The sequence below is a fragment of the Echiichthys vipera genome (assembly GCF_963691815.1).
Source record: "Echiichthys vipera genome assembly, chromosome: 1".
NCBI lineage: Eukaryota > Metazoa > Chordata > Actinopteri > Perciformes > Trachinidae > Echiichthys > Echiichthys vipera.
Window position 1 is genome coordinate 29,059,584 of NC_139826.1, and position 19,042 is coordinate 29,078,625.

The 19,042-nt window shown below is 39.2% G+C and overlaps 1 protein-coding gene across 4 annotated transcripts; it reads left to right on the forward strand.

Annotated features, from left to right (window-relative positions):
* Window positions 1-282: 282 nt before the first annotated feature.
* Window positions 283-12,755, forward strand: tdrd3 (tudor domain containing 3). 4 transcript variants are annotated; one of them, XM_083916279.1, is made up of 14 exons: window positions 283-475; window positions 2,057-2,141; window positions 2,944-3,009; window positions 3,666-3,826; window positions 5,045-5,186; window positions 5,336-5,407; window positions 7,738-7,887; window positions 8,332-8,484; window positions 9,137-9,314; window positions 9,726-9,851; window positions 10,507-11,417; window positions 11,650-11,775; window positions 11,967-12,106; window positions 12,560-12,755. In XM_083916279.1, the coding sequence occupies exons 1-13, from the start codon at window positions 438-440 to the stop codon at window positions 12,081-12,083; spliced, it is 2,325 nt and encodes a 774-aa protein (XP_083772405.1). In that variant the 5' UTR covers window positions 283-437; the 3' UTR covers window positions 12,084-12,106; window positions 12,560-12,755. The 4 variants fall into 4 exon arrangements, with proteins under 4 accessions (XP_083772405.1, XP_083772404.1, XP_083772403.1 ...); XM_083916278.1 differs by having other exon boundaries at window positions 12,564-12,755; XM_083916277.1 differs by having other exon boundaries at window positions 11,967-12,755.
* Window positions 12,756-19,042: the final 6,287 nt, after the last annotated feature.

The window sequence follows — 19,042 nt, forward strand, 5'->3', positions numbered from 1 at the left end:
ACTCGTTTCCCTTTCCATGTGAAAGATGTTGTGTTTAATGGTGTATTGTATTGTTTTGTATTTGAATGATTGTGTGCAAATTAATAAATCCAATCCAACCCAATCAAATAACTTTGTTGGGTGGCCAAATTGTTAGCTCGGACGGAACCCATCGACTATCGGTCGATAGATAAAGAGATTAGACAAAGTGTGACTGGCTTGTGCGCTTGTCTGGAACGAACGCCAAACGTATTTTGACCCTCACGGCACTCCATACCAACGCGTCTCTCTTGGTGACGCACGTAATGTCGTTCAGCACTCACATTAATGTTAGCGAGCTTTATCATTGTTTAGGAGAAGAATAATAATGTATTATCGAATCAGATAGTCGTTATTCAAGTGTGATCACTTTCAACTTATTGCTGTCGTTATTTACACATCTACAGTGTGGATTGAAAATGACTGATTTGACAGATTCCCTGACCAAAGAGGGCTGGTATGTAGCATGGTAGCTAACATCAGTGAGCTAGCTAACTTACTGAGATACCAGATTGGCGTTCAACATCAATTATAAGCGTTATGCTAGCTACAAATTTACGAATGTTTCTAAAGTAAACACCATTCTTGGTCGTGCGGATCATGCGAACGTTATTCGTGTGTCTAGAGCGAAATTCTGGAAAACTATGAGCTAGCTAGATTAATAACGTTAGCTAACTAACAGCTAATACACACTTACAGTAGCATGCCATTTTGGTAAGGCAACCATGCAGTGTATGCTAACCGATGAGCAATAATAACGTTAGATATAGGGGTGGTCAAAGTGGGCCGACCTCAGCTAAATCCAGAAACTTGAAGCTCTTCGAAAGTCAGAACTTTCCAGCAGCACGCATTACTATACAATGTCTACCGTTACTCCAATACTAGGGTCTTGAATGTAGCTCACCTTCGTCTTTAAAACAAGCAAATTTAAACATTCCCCCTATTGTAGTTTTCTTAATGGCGCGGTCCTTATTGCTGTGTAAACTAAACGTTATAATATTTCTGAGGCTAAAAAAAACAAAAAAGTCCAGTTATGTCAGTAATGTTATACAGATGATATCTACGGATGAGATCTCAAAAAACTTAGAGTATGTCCAGACCACACTGACTTATTTATGGTTTTCAGAGACCCAACAATTCCTCCATGAGCAGCAACAAGTAGCAATATCTATAAAAACAATAAAGATAATATCTAAATAAAGTATTTATCCAGCCATCTTTTGCACACAGTGGCAAAGATGCTTCTGAGGTTGTCCTTTTTTAGGCAAATATAAAATCTAATTTAAGATGCGTAAGATCCCGCCTTAAAACCAATGATTATAATAGCAACAGAATTAAGTCTTAACCATGTGGTGAAACTAATATCTATGCAATTCTTGAGAGCACACTTTGTTATTATCTTGTATTTTGTCAAGAAATTACAAAATCCGTCACAGCAACAAACTCAGAAAAAATGTTGGCAGATCATGGGGATGCAGCAGTATGATATGTACTGCCTGTACCTGGCCAGGCCGACGACTGCCTTGATACATCTCATTTACTGTCAGTGGAATTCAAGACACTCTCATAGTTGCAGATACAGATATACTAAAATCAGAACCAACAAAGTTAAAAATTAATTTATTCCTGTGGCAATAACCCCAACTTAACGAGCTGTGGTAACAACATGAAACATATGGTCGAAGGATGTTTTGTTTACTCATAGGGGGGATGGAATCTGTATTATGTTTGTTTACTGCTGTACTAAAATTGTACCACAAAATTTCACTTGAGGGACATTAAAGTTTTCTAAGTCTCAAGTTCCATATCTAAGTCTTGATATTGTTGTAACGTGTCTCGTTTCCTTGTTAACTGAATTGTGTTTCACACCTTTAGAATTGTCGAGCGTAACCAGTATTAGCAGATTTCTTGTGATTTTAAATGTCGTAGAAGTTTGTAAATGTTTGAACAGTATCGTGGTTAGAGATGCTCACCAGCCACTTTAAAACCTCTGTCAACTTCATTATCTTCCCTCTCCACATTGTCTGTCATCTCACAGGTACCTCAGTGATGAAGGCATAACAGAACTGAAAGGATCTGCTGAGAAAATAACACACAATGACATTATTCGTATTGCACTTGACGTAAGTTTTAATCTTGCAAGTTTTACTCAGACATTTTTCCAACTTAACTGCTCTCACTATCTAGTGTCCACATACTGTATTCAGCAATGGGGTTTGCACTGTAAATTGTTGTGGGAAATGGTTAGAAATGTGTTAACTTATTGTTGCTTTTCAGTTGCGTACTGTTGTTCACAGCCACCATATACACTGATGAAACAGACAAAACTACTGTCAGACAATTTTAAATTCTCTTCCCTTTGGAAGTGGATTTGTGTGAAAAACGTCTTATGGAGCCTATTGCTAATCATGTATGTCTCAATATAGACAGACCCAGCATCTGCTCTTTCCAACTTAAGTCACCCCAGCTCTAATGATTATCTGGCACCAGTACATCAAACGATTTCCTTTATCCTCTTTAACCACCCAGTTAAATTCAGTCAATTACCTACCTACTGTTATATCAGAAAAGAACATGAAGCCTTAAATCAATTTAATTTTCTTGGCATGGAGAGACAATATATGTTGCAGCTATTATGATTATCGGAAAATAATAATAATAAAATGTATTAAAATACATGTAAACAAAACACTAGACCCTAGAATGTAAATGCCAGTTTAATTTGAATTAGATTGAGCCAAATAAACCATGTAGATTATTTTTATTTTAAAGCACACTATTAGGTAGTGGTAGGTCAATTAATTTTTGGAATGTATTTAAAGTAAACTATTGTATAATTTATTTTCATCATGGTACATTTAATACTGGTACATTATTTGTTTTGTTTTTTCTTTTAATTAATTAAGCCGTATCTCCTTTTTGCAGAGTGACCTCAGGCCTGTTGGGAGAAAATTTCTACCGTCTGATATCAATAGCGGAAGAACTGACAAAGTGAGTTGTGCTACAGAAATTCTGATAGGTCAATTTCAATGCTTTATTCATGAAACTTAGTGGGAAATGATGCACTATGGTTACCGTGTTTTTAAAGTCCCTGCAGGCTCAAGTTTTCAACTTAAACGCAGTCCTCATGACTGCCACTAGATGGCGCTAACACACTGACAAACAAGGCTCAAGGAGCCCCCTCTTCACCCGTGAAAATGGAGTTGAGCAACTGAAGTTCAAAAAAGGATTAAAAGATGTAATTTTATGTGGGCTTAACCCTTGCTCCATTCAGGTACAAAACAAGATGCATACTCCTGTAACCCTGGTCATACACTCTGGCTTGTACAATGTTTATGTCTAACAGAGTGAATGCCATCTGAGTATCTACCTTTCACTACATACAGATTGTCGTATAGGTTGGAGATTGCATTTACACGTTCTTTTCACAGAACTAGAAATCCTTTTTTTAGAGGCTAAATAAATGCTTTGAAATAAAATGGTGTCTGTGAGTCTCAAGGTAAGCCTTTCGAATAATGTGGTGTTAAAATGGATGAATCCTCAAATAGAGTTTTTGATCATATTTAGCTGTTGCAATCCTCCCCCACAGGCTGTTGATTAGATTTTTTTAAGCCATAATTATTTTGTTGTCTATTGCACATGGCCAGTTGGAAGGTCCATGTGTTCTTCAGGTGCAGAAGGTGAGGAATGTTTCAGCTCCGAAAGACCATGAGGAGTCCCAGGGCGCACCGCGAATGCTGCGCCTACAAATGACAGATGGGCATACCACCTGTGTTGGATTGGAGTTTAAACACCTGTCTAAGATCAGGTACTCATTTAACACTTTTGTTGTATTTATGAATATGTAAGGTTTAGTGCAAGTAACAGGGTGTAGTATATTATAGTTGCCTGAAAAGTTAATATATCATTAGTTGTTTAAAATATCAATTATGTAAAAAATGTATTGCTAGTTGCTACATAGACGCAAACCAGGGTGTCATTAAGCCTCAGCTCCTCATATATTCAAAGAAAATGTGTAAGATTCTGCACACACCTGTCTCCTTCACCTCCTTGTCAACACTCTCACACCACCACATGCCTCAAATTACGCTTGATCTGTAACTTCCACATGGTGGCAGCTTTCTAACAATCCCCAGCCTTAATTACATCTCCATCCCAGCAACGGTGGCCTTGGTGACTGCTGCCATGGTGACTTGCCAGTCTGTACAGGTGGAGTGGTCAGAATGTGGGCCTTCCTGATAGAAAAAGGAGGAGAGAACAGAACAAATCCCTCTTTATGAGCTCCACACACGAACACACACACACACACACACACACACACACACACACACACACACACACACACACACACACACACACACACACACACACACACACACACACACACACACACACACACACACACACACACACACACACACACACACACAGGCTGCCAACAGCGGTGGTTAGTGATTCTTATGAAAGCGTCCGCTTTAGTGTGCGTGAGTGGCAAAGAAGGATGAGATGGATTACAGGACTGTTCAGTGTGTGAGGCAGTGATATAGATGGATGACAATTAAGCATTAAGTAGCAAAATTGATAGTGTGTTTATACGTGCTTGTATGTGATTGAACCAAGGATAGAGAGATTCACTTCTGCATTGGCCACTATCACGAGAACAGCATCTATCCCAGAGGTTTGGAGTGAAATCCCTAATTGTTGCTTTGGCATCCGGCATCAGTAGCTGGAAATCCCTCTAAGTCCCTGTGCTTTCTTAATGAGAGAGGCAGAGGCCTTATCAGGCCTGATGAGATAGAGGGGCTTTTAATTTACCATGAGCATGGGTGAGCAGCTGGGATTATTAATAGTCGCTCCTAGCCTCACCATCCATCCTCTGGCACTGCTCCATGTCATTTATAAAGTGGTATGGGTGAGGCAATAGGGTGTGGGGCCTGTTTTTTGCAGATACATAATATCTTAAAACAACAATGTGTATATCACTTCAGTTTGTTAAACATTATTATTGTTGTTTTTTGTTTTTCAGTCTAAATACCCCCCCTGGAACAAAGGTAAAGCTCCTTGGTACAGTCCAGGTTAAAAATGGTCTTTTGCTGCTCGATGACTCAAAAATCTCTGTCCTTGGAGGAGAGGTTGATCACATGTTGGAGAAATGGGAACTACAAAGGGTGAGAGTTGATTTTTTTCTGTGATGACTCAGCTACTTTAGCTAAAAAAGTTGGAATTCATATGTTGGTAATCATTTTAAATCTGCCATTACTCTTGCTAAGATTGCATTTTCGTAGTTTTTAAGAATGATTTGCCTTTCAACCTACAGAGTCTGGCCAAACACAGCAGGACTAACATTGGAGCAGAAGGTGGACCTCCTCCCTTTGTGCCTTTTGGTCAGGTGAGGATAATATTTTCTACAATAGTTCACTTTTCAAAATACATTTACAGAAAGCTTCTCTGAAATAAACACCAGAAGAAAACAATAAACTAGAAACATTATTATAAAAATAGTAAACTAACAAACATAATACAATCAGGAATATGCATGGTTATGGAAATGAGATTTCAGCAGGGACTTAATAGCAGTGAGAAGCACTGTTGAATAACAATAACCTCACACATTTATTTGAGAGGCCAGACACAGTGTCTTGGCTCCAGGAGTGGGCCTTGATGTCCCTTTTCTTGGCCATGTTCTTTGATCTTTTTTAACTAATTGTGAGAGTCTTCATGAATCTTTAAAATGCATCACTGAATTTTAACTCTGCTTTGTTGTCCTACGTCAGATATTGCAAAAATAAAATGTTGTGGTACTTGATAGAAAATACGATGGTCTCTAGAGTGCACTTTCAGAAATAAATTATTTGCTCCAAATATACACTTCTATCATATTGTCAAAAAAATATATTTTTAGTTTTAGATATGAAAAGAATACCTTTGCTCAAATTCTATTGACATAAAAAAGCTATTGAGCCACCTTAGGTTATTACACATTTTGTGGTTTTCACCACACCATTTCTGATTTTTAAAAACTACTGAGCCTAAGTCAATACTCCTTTGGCAAGGATCACAGCTTCTGATTGGAGTGCATCCGTATCAGTTTGACACTCCACCCATTCATTAATTCAGATTTGCTCAAGCTTTGTAAAGTTGGAGGAGTTGAGAATCATTCAACACTTAACAGTGTAAATGTATTTCTAGTGCTAGGTCATTCCATGACATTTTACTGTTGATTGGACGTCTGTTATATAAACAAGACCCTATTCTGGGGTACATACACTGAAGCAGATTCTTTTGCAATCAGTGCTTGCATTTTCCTTGGTCTTGTTAAATTTAGTTGACATCTCATTAGACAACAAAATGGTTTTACCCCATGCTGTAACATTTTCACGACTGTGAAAACTGTTCTCTACTGACTATAAAAGTATTAAACTGTTCACAGTGAGGTCTGTGAATTACCATACAGACATTGTCATGTCTCTGGAAAGAAACATTGCTGTGGAGATTTCCCTTAACCATTTTTCAAATTTTTTACACTACAAAGCACTACAAACCTTAGTGGTGGAAATCTCATTGCCTGGGCAAATAAAGCCTAAACTATCTTCATAGCTAGGTTACACCAGGAGTATTAACAATACTGGGCCTTACATTAATTGTGCAAGTGCAACCCCAGGTGCAAGGTGAGGGATCTCTGATGCATGGACTGTTTGGGCATCTCCAAGCTATTTTGGTTTATGTACGTGCAGCAGTGCAAAGGGCTGAGTGAAAGCGCAGTATAGATCAGAGGGTGTTGGGATTTAATAAATTCACTCACTGGTCCCATGACTTGTAAACAACTGTGCCAATCACTGTGATACATTCTGACAAAAGCCCAACAAATAAAGAAATACCTTCTCAAGGAAATCATATTATTGTCTGAATGTTGCAGAGTGACATGATGGGAACTTGAACACTACAATTTTGCAGCCAAAATAAGATGTTTTTTTAAACAGCTTTTTAATGCATTAATGGTCACATCATATATTTAATGTGATACAGCACATAAAACACCATAATGCATTTCAAGATAAACCTTCTCAAAAACTTAAATGTTTAAGTTTGATAGCAGACTTTGACACACAGGAATCATAATGGGCTTGTCTGATGTGTGTGTGGTTATTTTGTAACAGCCTGGTGTCATTTGCACAATATTTAATGAAGGTTGGAACTGTGGACAGCCGTGCGTAATGGTAAGTCATAAAGCAGAGGCTGCCTTGAGATTGGTGACTATTTACCATCGGTAAATCCGTCAGTCTGCCGTATCCACATTAAATGTTCATTTTTTTATGTTAAATTAAATGCACCTATTGGATATTGATTGACATTGCACCAGAAAACGGGCATCTATTTTCAGCGCTGTCCCAGTTTCCACCAAAATATTAACAACTCTGTCAATTGCTCACTCCATAATTTCTTACAGTCATGAAACAGCTGCAGGACGTTTTGTGTTTCCATCTCATTCCTCCAAAGTCACCTGATAATATGATACAGTTCACAGTTGAGCTGGAAAGCAACCTGGGGATTTGATATTGGTTGATACAGCAAAATCTGCAACTTAAACACTGCAGGTGACATCATTAAAGTTCTAATGTAATCCCACAAAATGGAAATTGTTAAGTGCATTGGTTCTTAAGAAACCATACCAGATTAAGTAGGACCGCTGAGAACTTGTTCTTACTCTCTCTATTGTAGAAGTGTGAGAGGAAGGATGAAGTTGACATCAGAGAACTAGATCACAGGAAGACCCTCCAGACTCAAAATGTGGCCAAAAGTCCTGACGAGAATGATGAGTTTGAAAAGCAGCGTTTAGCTGCTATTGCTGAGGTGGCAAAGACCAAAGAGGTATGTAAAACTCTTATCACCTTGGAAATGGTTGTGGAACTTTTTTGTACAATTATTCCACTGCAACTTTCCTAACTACCATATTTTAGCTTTGTCTCACTCTATATTGTCTATTAAACTCTATCAATCTATTATACAATATTAAACTGCAATAATATTTTGAGTCAACCTATAATTTCCCACCTGTAATATTGGACATTCAGGACTTCTCCTTTTCCTTTTTATTTTTCTTTATTTTTGCATAACTATTTAATTTGGCTTCCATTTAAAAAAAAAAAAATACATACACCTTAGTGACATTCATCTTAACTATGATTGCTTTTGACATTCAAGTTATTTTTCCAATTAAAAATCCTAATAACATTGTCAACTACAAAGCTTTGTTGGTTGTATTGTTGTCCAGCCCTGCAGCTGTATTGATCTTCATGTTCTTTTACTTGTTAGGCTCCGCGCACGTTTGGTGGTGGAGGAAATGCAGGCAGTAATCTATCCAGTGCTGCTTCCTCCTTCCGAAGCCGAGACTCATACCAGCAGAGGAGACGAGAAGACAGGGTTGAAAGAACTGAAAGCAGGCAAGATGGGAATTATCGAGAGCTGGTAAGAAGACAAACTTTGCCCAAACATGTAAAACAAGTCAGTTCAATATAAGTTGTGAAAGCCACCTTTGTTGAAATGATGATTTTACCTCAAATGACTGAAGCCATCCATTGTAACAAAGCAATTTAGAGGTTGGAACTTATCTTGCCTTCCTCTTAGGCTTCTCTGGTCTGGATTGAAGTCGTATGTCATAGCTCATAGACTGAGGCATGGATTGTGATATTGTTGAAATCTAAATGAACTGGAGGCAAGGCCAGTTTGTCCAATCAAGTGGCAGTTTATGTGTATAGCTTTCTGTTGTGACCTGCCAGTTTCTAGGAAGAACTCAGCCAGCTTTGGACTGAACACATAAATAGGATATTAGTGTTTGGCTGTGGAATGTGTTAATGAGGGTTGTTAAACTGAAGGCACATTAATTCAACCTAAAAACAGAACTCAAATTGATATCCACGTCTGGCCCACACAAAATGGAAGGTTCTTTGTGGACCTTACATTTGTTTTTATTAATATTACCAAACAACCACTGTTCATCCACGTCTTTTCCCCCCTCTCTGTATATTTTATACCTTTTCCATTATATCACCCCCCCCCCCCCCCCCCTTTTTGTTCTTTCTCTTATTTTTTCATGTTATTTTATCCACCTTTTGTTTAGGTGGATGAACGTGCTCTGAGAGACATCATGGAGATGGGCTTCAACAGGGAGGCTGCTCGGCAGGCCCTAATGGATAATAACAACAATCTTGAAGTGGCACTAAACAGCCTACTGACTGGATCTTCTGGTAGCAAACCTGGGCCTGTGGTAGCTGAATCTACCAAGCCCCAACCAAGAGGTACACACACGTACACACACACACACACGCACACATGCCTGCTTCCTACTTAGGTTTAAGAAAATGCCCCTGAAACACTTGTGTGAGATTGGGTAAGTTATTGGAGGTGTCCCCCCTGTTTTTATGGTTGCTGTGTACATCGATCCTTTGAGTCAGCTTCAGAACATTAACCTCTCCAAACTCATGTAATCTTTAAGGACTGCATGTGTTCCTCTACTGTTCTTTCAGTGGGGTTCAGGTTTAAATCACAGCCACACTCACATGTATGCATACACAGAGGCACACAGAGCCTTGTCACGCATGGTTTATATATAAACACTCAAACATCCTGATGTAGACACTCAAACATCCATTTTCATTGACCCAGCTGTTTTTGATTGGGTCTACATAATCTAATTTTTGTGTTTTCAGCCAGAGGAAGGGGAAGAGGCAGGTCCAGAAATGAAGATGAGGAGGAGGGAGCAGGGGGAAGGCCGTCTGGACCAAGCACTCTTTTTGACTTTCTTGAATCCAAGATGGGAGTTTTCTCCATTGATGGTGGGTGAAATGTTCCGTATTTCACTCTGAACTTCCTTGGTCCACACATCATGTTTTTACTTTTTACTTGATTTATTTGAGGGAAAAAACACATTTTAAATATGGGGGTGATATACTTTTTCAAGCCGGTTGTTTGTTAAACATGTTCTAATTAATTACAGTACCCTGACATGGGATACAAATGACCGAGAACTGTGGTGGTTTCTTGTTAAAAGCCTATACTCCAGGAGGGGTGTCGGGGGGTGGGGGCGCATGTTGTGGTAAAGTTAATGTCTCCGGTGTAAACTATTTCTATACAGAGATGTGTAAACCACATCGGACAGTTAAACAGTTAGCTTTACCCATGAATAACTTGTGCAACTCTGATGGTGAAAAAGTTCACTTGTCACAAAATAAACACTCGCTTGACTTAACGTTACATCCGGGTATATTAATGTTATCTGTCTCTAACCTGCAACTCTCTGAACTCTTTGAACAAGTCCTCTGTCAGCTCGATGTTTCTCCAGGTTGGTCTGTATCGATTTAATGGCTGGGTACCGCAGTACCTATCTAGTATTGGTTTAACTTGCAACATTAGTTCCCTGTATTATTCAGTTCATTCCACTATTGTTTTGCCATAGTTTTTGTTTACGCTTTTCTTTGGTTGTTTTCTCAGAGACGAAGAGCCATGCACCCCAGAGACACCATGAGAGTAAAACAAATTTCTCCAACTCAGAATATTACTCCAAAGACACATATCAGACCAAGTTCTCCTCGCATAATGACCATAGGCAACAAAGGAATGACAGACCTCCTCGTTTTCACAGAGACTTAGATTTTCCCAAACCTGGCCAAGAGCCTCTCTCTAACTGTACAACCTCCCAAACATCAGCTCCTCAAGCTCAGCAGTGGAAGGGCCAGGAGAGATGGTCACGAGGCCCAGACAGATCGCAAATTGACAGAAGAGAGACAAGAGATGAGCAGATTTTTCCTTCATCCTTCCCATCTACTTTTGCACTTTCAAAAGAACCTCAGAGACAGATGGAGTTTAGTGGATCTTATCACCAACGATCCAGAAACGGTGATGGTGGTGGGAACAGGAGAGGGGTAAGAGATAACCTACCCACATCTAAACTGACTGATCCTGCAGGCGGTGAGTCTGATGGAAGAGGAAATAGTAAACGTACAGATAGAATTGAAGAACCCAACAACAGCAGGAGGAAGGGGAAGACTGACAGACCAAACTCAGACCACCTTGACCAACAAAGGGAAAGTGGGCCACCAAACTTTGGAGGAGGAATGGGAGGAAGCTCAGGGACATCCCAAGAACTGGGGTTATCGCGGGATTGTCATTTCCAAAATGGAGAAATGGAACACAAAAGAACTGGGCCAATCAAGCCAATAAACTCATGTCCCCCCAACAGGGAGATTCCCCCCAAGAAAACCACTTCTAATAACCCAGGACCTAAAAGAAGATCGGGACAAGGGAGAGGTCAAGGTCCTCGAGGACCAGAGAAAAGTTATTTTGTGGAACTTGCCTGGAAACCTGGAGACCAGTGCCTAGCACTGTACTGGGAAGATGGCAAGGTATGTTATTTCTGGATTGATAAAATAGCAATAGCTGATAAGTGTCTAAACATGTTTGCATTCAACTTACTGTATGTAAAGTTAGATAATGTACACTGAAATGAAAACAATGACAACATTGTTCTATTTGTTTTCATGTCTTAATTGATTGAAATTCATTTCTCTTGTCTGGACATGTGGAAGTGTTAAAGTAATTTCTATTTGTTTCTGTCTGTTGTGTGTGCTTGTGAAGTTCTACCATGCCAAAATAGATGCTGTGCATCCATCAGGTTCCACGGCTGTGGTTGTATTTAGTGATTATGGAAACTGCGAAGAGGTCCTGCTGCACAACATCAAACGGCTTTCTGCTGATGTATTGGTAAGGAGAAAGAAAACATTAATAACGTAATTTATCATTCATCATTATTAAGATCAAAATGATGGCTATTACTAAGTGGAAGCAACTAATTAAGCTGTATTCAAGTGGGATGAGAAAAGGTAAAATATGAATGACATCTTAATCTGATTACCCACAGTAACATCACAACCATATCAAATGTCCAATGGCAGGAGGAAGATGATGGTTACTACGACAGTTCACTAGAGTTTCGCCCTGGGGGTGATGGACAGCCTCGACGCACAAGACCCACACAGCAGTATTACCAGCCACCTAGGGCACGAGATTGATGTATCTGCGTTTACACTGGCAGGTAAATAAATAGGAAGATTTGTTGTCGTTTTTTCATTTATAATTAAACATCAAACATTGTGTGTACAATTTGTGAAAAAAGTTCCTATTTTTCTAAGGAGACTTTTTATTCATAATATTTCCTTCATTGTGGTGGGACTCTAAACATGAAGGCATAGACTGAACAAAAGTAATTTGTAGGCATTTCTGTAACCTTGTTTGTTGCATATTTACCTGCATATCATATAGACAATGTTGCCAACATATGTATGTCAAAACTGGTTTTATAGAATTGTATAATTTCAACTGCCTCTGCTGGTACAATGCTTTATGTAAAAACTGTTTCACAAGTTCTGCAGCAGGTTTGATCTGACAAAAATGCCCTCAAATGCAAACTTGGTTAATTTTGTAATTTTATTTAATACTTTTCTTTTTCTTCACCCTTCTGTGTGCTTATCCTACATCCTTCCATGAGAGAGATTGTCATTTTCTGCAACAATCCAGAGTGCTTCCTGAATTTTTAATCATCCACGTCACAAGGACATACAGAACTTTTCAAAGGGCTTGGACAAATAAAAAATAAAAATAAAAAAACTGACATGAGCACCTGTTGATTTTGTTAAGGACATATCTGCTGTACTGTATATGTTGTGAAGATTTGTTAAATGGATGCATACATACAAATAAATAATTATTATAGTATGTAGTTGATTTGTTGTGTGATGTGTTTTATTTTTAATTAACTTATTTAAATGCTGGATAGACTATTCAAAAGCAGAAATGGAAACCTCCCTGGGGGCCTTGGTTTATCTCTGTATCTCCGACAGTAGTTATGATTATGAGTTGGTCTAAATTCGAGTTCTTGTCTTATAACTTATCTTGTGTCATTTCTCCTCTTGTGGATAGGCATAGGCACGATAGTCCATAGCAAGCAGCTCAAGCTCATTTGTCGTGTTCTGTGAAGCAAACCCAAAGGGTAAGACAATCTCTTCCCTCTGTAATAGAGACGGTTACACTGCAGAGATATCATTTTGCACAATACAAAAGGGACTGTACCTAGTTCCTCCAGCATTGCGCACACACCACTGAGCTGGCTGTTTATGGACTTGTGCTGTGAGAGAGAGTTTTACACATGACAAAATAATCTCCTCTGCCTCCAATTTCACTCACAGCAGCAGTAATAGACGAATGGACAATGCACCAGGGTTCAGAAGAGAGGTCGTAGCGCTATTCTGTATCATTGGTCCAAAGGATTTGCTTTATTTTCCAACTGAGACGCCAAGCGAGCATAGATGAATAATTAATGTCTGGTAATATAGCAACCTATCTGTTCGTGAGGATCTGAAAGTGAGGCTCTTAAAAGTGTTCTTGGGGACTGACCATGACGCACCGCCCAAATAACCATAGATTCATTCTCAGTCACATAAACTGATATTTTTGGTCGAAGAGTTAAATCCATATAATACTGAATCATATTCTCCTGGCTCTGTGAAATGTCAAGCAAGACAAATATTAGGTAGACGCTCTGTGGTCCCTTAAGTCATTTGGCTCAATAAATGTAAGGTTATTACGTGTGCAAATCTTGATGCTGTGGACTAGAGGGTCAGTTTTTTTCACAGTTGTTACTTGACAAGTGTAGACTGATTACTTATCAAATAGAAAGTCCTCATGTGGCTGTTGTATGAAGGAGTGAAACAGAAAGTGAGGCAGCAACAGTAAGAGTGAAACAGGGCTTGGAACAAGTTATATGTAATATGCTTTTGTAAATGAATAAGTATTTTCATATATTAACTTGTTAAAACATTATTTTGAGTGTGTATGAGTGTACCACATAGTGGGACTATGTGGGTCATGATATTTATAAATTAACACTGAATAAGTAATCCAATGTAAGTGTAATGTTAGTCTGAACTGCTGTTTTATTCCTTATAACGAAAGTGAAAGATTGAAAGCTGGTGGGACAGATGAGTTTATATCTTGTTTTTCATGTTTATGTAACTGCACAATTGATGAAATCTTGTTGATGCTGTGAGTAGTGTTAGAGTAAATCTAGAGCTTCAAATACTGTGCATGACTTCCTGTTACTGCCCCTCTTTGGTTATATATGATCTCAATTATCCAGTATTCTACAAACAATCTTAGATTATGATTGGATTTTACATGAAAGGATTTACAGTGGGAGTGAAATGTATTGGTGCAGCATCTCACTCTTTAATGTTTTGGCTAAACAGATTTTAATATGGCCAGCTTCAGTTTGATTGTATTTTCATTTATATTGGATCATGAGAGGGTGGCACGACTAGCCAGTGGTAAGTCACCTCACAGCAAAAAAAGCCATGGATTAAAATATGAAAAGTATGTCCTTCCTACAGTCCAAAGGGGTCAGGCGACGTAAAATTGCTTGTGTGTGAGTATGTGCCACTGTGCCCATGGATTATGATGATATTTACCTTAAAGAAACCTCAGATATAGGCCTATGTCAAACAAGCTCATTACTATATCCATTTTCTATTCATGGTAGTACCTTACAATGCATACAGGTGTACCATGCATACAAGCTTTTGCAATGTCAATCAGAAGCTTGTATACATCTCTGCCTTCTTTGCCATGGCCAACAGGGTAACATGCAAAATCAGGCGTATATGGTAAAATATATCAATTAATTTGTCTTTAATGTATGCCTAATTTGTTGTTAATGCTAATATTGGCATCACAATGACAATTCTACAATGCTGGTGTTAAGCAGATAATGTTTAATACAATGGCCATCTTAGTTTAGCATTTTAGCATGCTAATATTAACTAGTTCATAAATAAAGTGAAGCAGCTGAGGATGGGAATAACATTTGTTTTGCAACTATGCAGTCATAAAACAAAGAAGCTGACAAATCGAAATTTTGACCTAATGATAGAATTTAATTGAAAAGCCTAGTTTAACATGCGCTCACAAACCATTTAGTGGGGAAACGGCAATATATCCACTTGTTTCTTCAACATGCTTACCGTCAAAAATTGGTCAAACTCACACGTGTCACAAACAAAGCTCCCAAATTAATTGGTCTCCCCACACCCACACTGCTAGAGCTCAATCTCAAGGCCATCTCACTCATGGCATCTTCAATAGTACAGGACAACGCACACCCACTCAACCGCCACTTCACCATTATGCCCTCTGGACACAGGTGCAGGTCCCTGGTGTGCAGGAGGGCTCGTTATGGCAAAATCCTGATGCCTGTACCCATAGCAGCCCTCAACAAAAGGCCAAGATAAAAAAAAAAAAAAACACTCCAGCTCCACTTTATATATTTGTCTGATTTTCCTCTTGGGGGCAATAAAGGCTAAAGTCTATAGTTGTTGAAGTTTTGGACCCAAACCCACAAATGTGAACCTCATTGTGGCAATAAAGGGGAAGTGAGGGGATCAAAGAAGTCATTAGGACTCATCTTCTGGGGAACATGAACGTCTGTACCAAATACATGGCAATCCATCCATTAGTTGGACCAAAGGTCTGCACCGGCTGGCTGACATCTTAGAGCCATGTGCTTAACGTGGTAAAAAAAATTTGTTCTTGAAGCATTGCCTTTTCCAGGCCTCTCTCAACCTGCAATCTGATAACCTTTAGCAACAGGGGGAATGCTTTTCTCCTCTTTTTTTCCCGTATTAACATCCTTTTTGCTCTGCCTCTTCGCTTTCCACCTGCTTACTTCTCTTCATATCCCCATTCACAGCTGTTGGCCATTATCTTTCTGCTTACCTGACCCCCCACCCTTCATGTCTCCACCATGGTACCTTTGTGGCAAGGACATCTGAACCCTGCGATCCTTTCAAATGCGTCCTTTCTTAGATAATTTCTACATTGGCCTCAACAACCCAAGCCTTTCTCTCCTTCTCATAGACTGAAAAAAGCTCATTTGAAAGGAGGTTACATGAAACGTAACTGGCCTTGCAAGCATACTTTGTGCCAGGTGAAACAGAGAGGCAGAGCTTCAGGAAGAAAGGCCTTTTGTATAGGATGAATTAGCTCCACCCATCATACAGTCATTTAAGGAGATTAAATTAGGTGTTACTTCAAAAACCCCCTTTTTAAAAAAAAAACTTTAACACATATTACACCTTGAATAAATAGAGGATTACAATTATGATTGTTTTTATTTTAAAAGATAATATGCATTGTGATAAGATAATATGATCCTTGAAATAGGTATCTTCATATGCACATTTTATAACCATAATTATATCAGACGCTTTCTCCTCAAAATGTCAGATTTAAAACCAACACTCTCTTGATTCCAGTGCTTGGTCACCTTAAACAAAGAAGACACCAAAAGGAGAAAATGGTAGCTTTTACACCTCTTGTAATCCTAGGAAATTTGCAACACAGGTCAATGAAGACGTTCAAGTCTCTAGAATGGTCTGTTTGCATGGTGATGGGTAATTTGCTTTTTTCTTAGTTGTGGAAGGCTCTGGGTTGTTGTTTGTGTGTGAATCAAATAATCTAAAGTTAAACCACCATCTGGTGGATGGCTATACCACTAACATGCAAAACAAGTGCCTTCATGTACACACTTTGTCGGGATCTCTAAGCAAATGTAATTTGTATTGCAAAGCCGAGCACTTACTCACATGGGTGAAATTATCACAGCTGTAGTGTAGGAGAAAACACTTCCAGCCTTTGCATACAATCTACCGCCCCGTTGCTGGACATGGAGTGGGGTAGTATAGTGGATATAAACATGGTTTAGTTGCACTAGGCTTTCTGTTTCATTAGCTATACCAATCAGGATTTTTTATTTTTTTGTTTTCACTTTCTTATGCCACATGGTTGTTGTATGCAGATTACAGATTATGATATATATAATGAGAGTAGCTAATATAAATAATACAGCATAGACTAAAACGTTTAGAAGGTCCATCCACAGCAGTACATTGCTTAGCTTCTGTTCCGACTCCTGTCTGCTTCTCCAAACTGGGGAAATGCCATCTACTGTACAGTAGGTCATACACTGACGATGGACAAAGACCTCATCCAAACGGACTTCAGAAGATCCAGACCATCCCTTTAATCACTGTTGTGGTCAGGCTTTTGTTAAATCCCTGATACTTTCTCCAGAGTGAATTTTATTTCACAAGTGAGTTACAGAACAGAGACCATTATTAGCCCACTAATTACCTTATATAATCAGTGACATTCATGCAACTTAGACACAAAAGTCTCAAACTTTGGTGTTATTACTTGAACTGCAGTTGAGAGGCTCAACACTAACTGAGCAAGATAAGGGCTGCTTGTTAGAGTGTTATGGCTGTTTTCAGAGTGCAGCAGACCGTGAACTACATGGGTCATTCTTCAAACATCCTGCCAACATTTTTTGCCAAGCACCCCTTGTGTTACTCATAACACATGACAATATAATGGTCAAACAGGCCAGTTAGTTGGACCAAAGACCCTATAGACTAAGGGTGAATGATGAATCAGCAGCTGGGTATTGATCTTTACCATTACAACATATTGTTGTACACAGCAGAGCAAACAAGTAGTAAAGCACCTCTCAGTCACTTTTATGGACCCTGTCGGGTTGCACCTAATGGCAACACGCCACATGAAGAAGAAGAACTATTGAGTCCAGCTACTGTGACTACTGTTGTTTTTCGTTTTTTTTTCAATTGCCACTTACGAATAAGACCCAGGCCTATAGTGCCATATTTTCATTATGTCATCTGTATGTCACTGAATTTAAATCAAATCAAACTTTATCTATAGAGCACATTATAAATGACCAATGGTCAACGAAAGTGCTGTACAGTTCAGCAATTCTATACAACACAACTGGAGACTTCCAGCAGCATTTGATCTGCTGACCTCAGCGCTCTGGCTGGAGTGTGACAATGTAAAAGTTCAGTTAAGTACAGCGGTGCCAGTCCATTCAGAGCTTAAAAAACAAATAACAAAAGTTTAAAACCAATCCTGTAGCGGACAGGGAGCCAGTGTAGCAATGCCAAGACTGGTGTAATGTGGTTGCGCTTTCTTTTACCAGTCAGTAGACGAGCGGCTGTGTTTTGCACAAGCTGCAGGCGACAAAGCAACGACTAGTTGACACCAACATACTGAGAGTTACAGTAATCCAGCCGTGAAGAAATAAAGGCATGGATAACTCTCTCTAGATCTTTAGGAGGAAGATAGGCCTTAATCTTTGCTAAGAGTCAAAGCTGGAAGAAACTTGTTTTGATGACAGAACTAACCTGTCTGTCAAATTTAAAAGCACCATCTAGTGTTACTCCAAGGTTCTTGACATGAGTGCAGGATAGGGCCATAAATAGAGCCTTGAGGGACTCCACAGGTGAGAGGGGCAGCGGTAGAGAAAAAACTCCCCTAGGTGAACTGCAAAACTCCTCTCAGACAGATAAGACTCAAACCATTTGAGGGCAGTACCTGTGATGCCTATGCGCTGTTCTAATCGTAACAGAAGGGTCCTGTGATCCACAGTGTCGAAGGCAGCTGGCAGTTCTAGGAGTACAAGGACAGCAGAGTTACCTGCATCAACAGTTAAAATAAGATCATTAAAAACTCCTAAAAGGGCTGTTTCGGTACTATGGCGCGGTTCAAAGCCAGACTGGAAATTTTCATTGATGCCATGGAGAGCAGCTGAACATAGACTACCTTTTCCAGAACCTTAGACAGAAACGGTAGCTTGGAGATGGGTCTGAAATTAGAAAGAACAGAAGGGTCTAGATTTTTCTTTTTGATTAGAGGGTGAACTGCAGCATGTTTAAAGGCAGCTGGGACATAGCGTGAACACTTATATAAGTGTTTATAAGAACAAGAACACTTGAACCAACAGTATCAAAAACTTCTTTGAGAAAGCCAGAGGGAATGCTATCAGAGGGGCAGTTTGTAGGCTGCAGACCCTTCACTATATCTGAAAGTGATGACAGCGATATAGGCTCAATCAAACTGGTCAAAA

Excerpts from the sequence above, each read along its gene's own strand:
- tdrd3 (XM_083916277.1), top strand. The coding sequence starts at position 438 with ATGACTGATTTGACAGATTCCCTGACCAAAGAGGGCTG. Across the intron at positions 3,010-3,665 it reads ATAGCGGAAGAACTGACAAA|TTGGAAGGTCCATGTGTTCT; the intron begins GTGAGTTGTGCT and ends GCACATGGCCAG. Across the intron at positions 5,187-5,335 it reads AGAAATGGGAACTACAAAGG|AGTCTGGCCAAACACAGCAG; the intron begins GTGAGAGTTGAT and ends TTCAACCTACAG.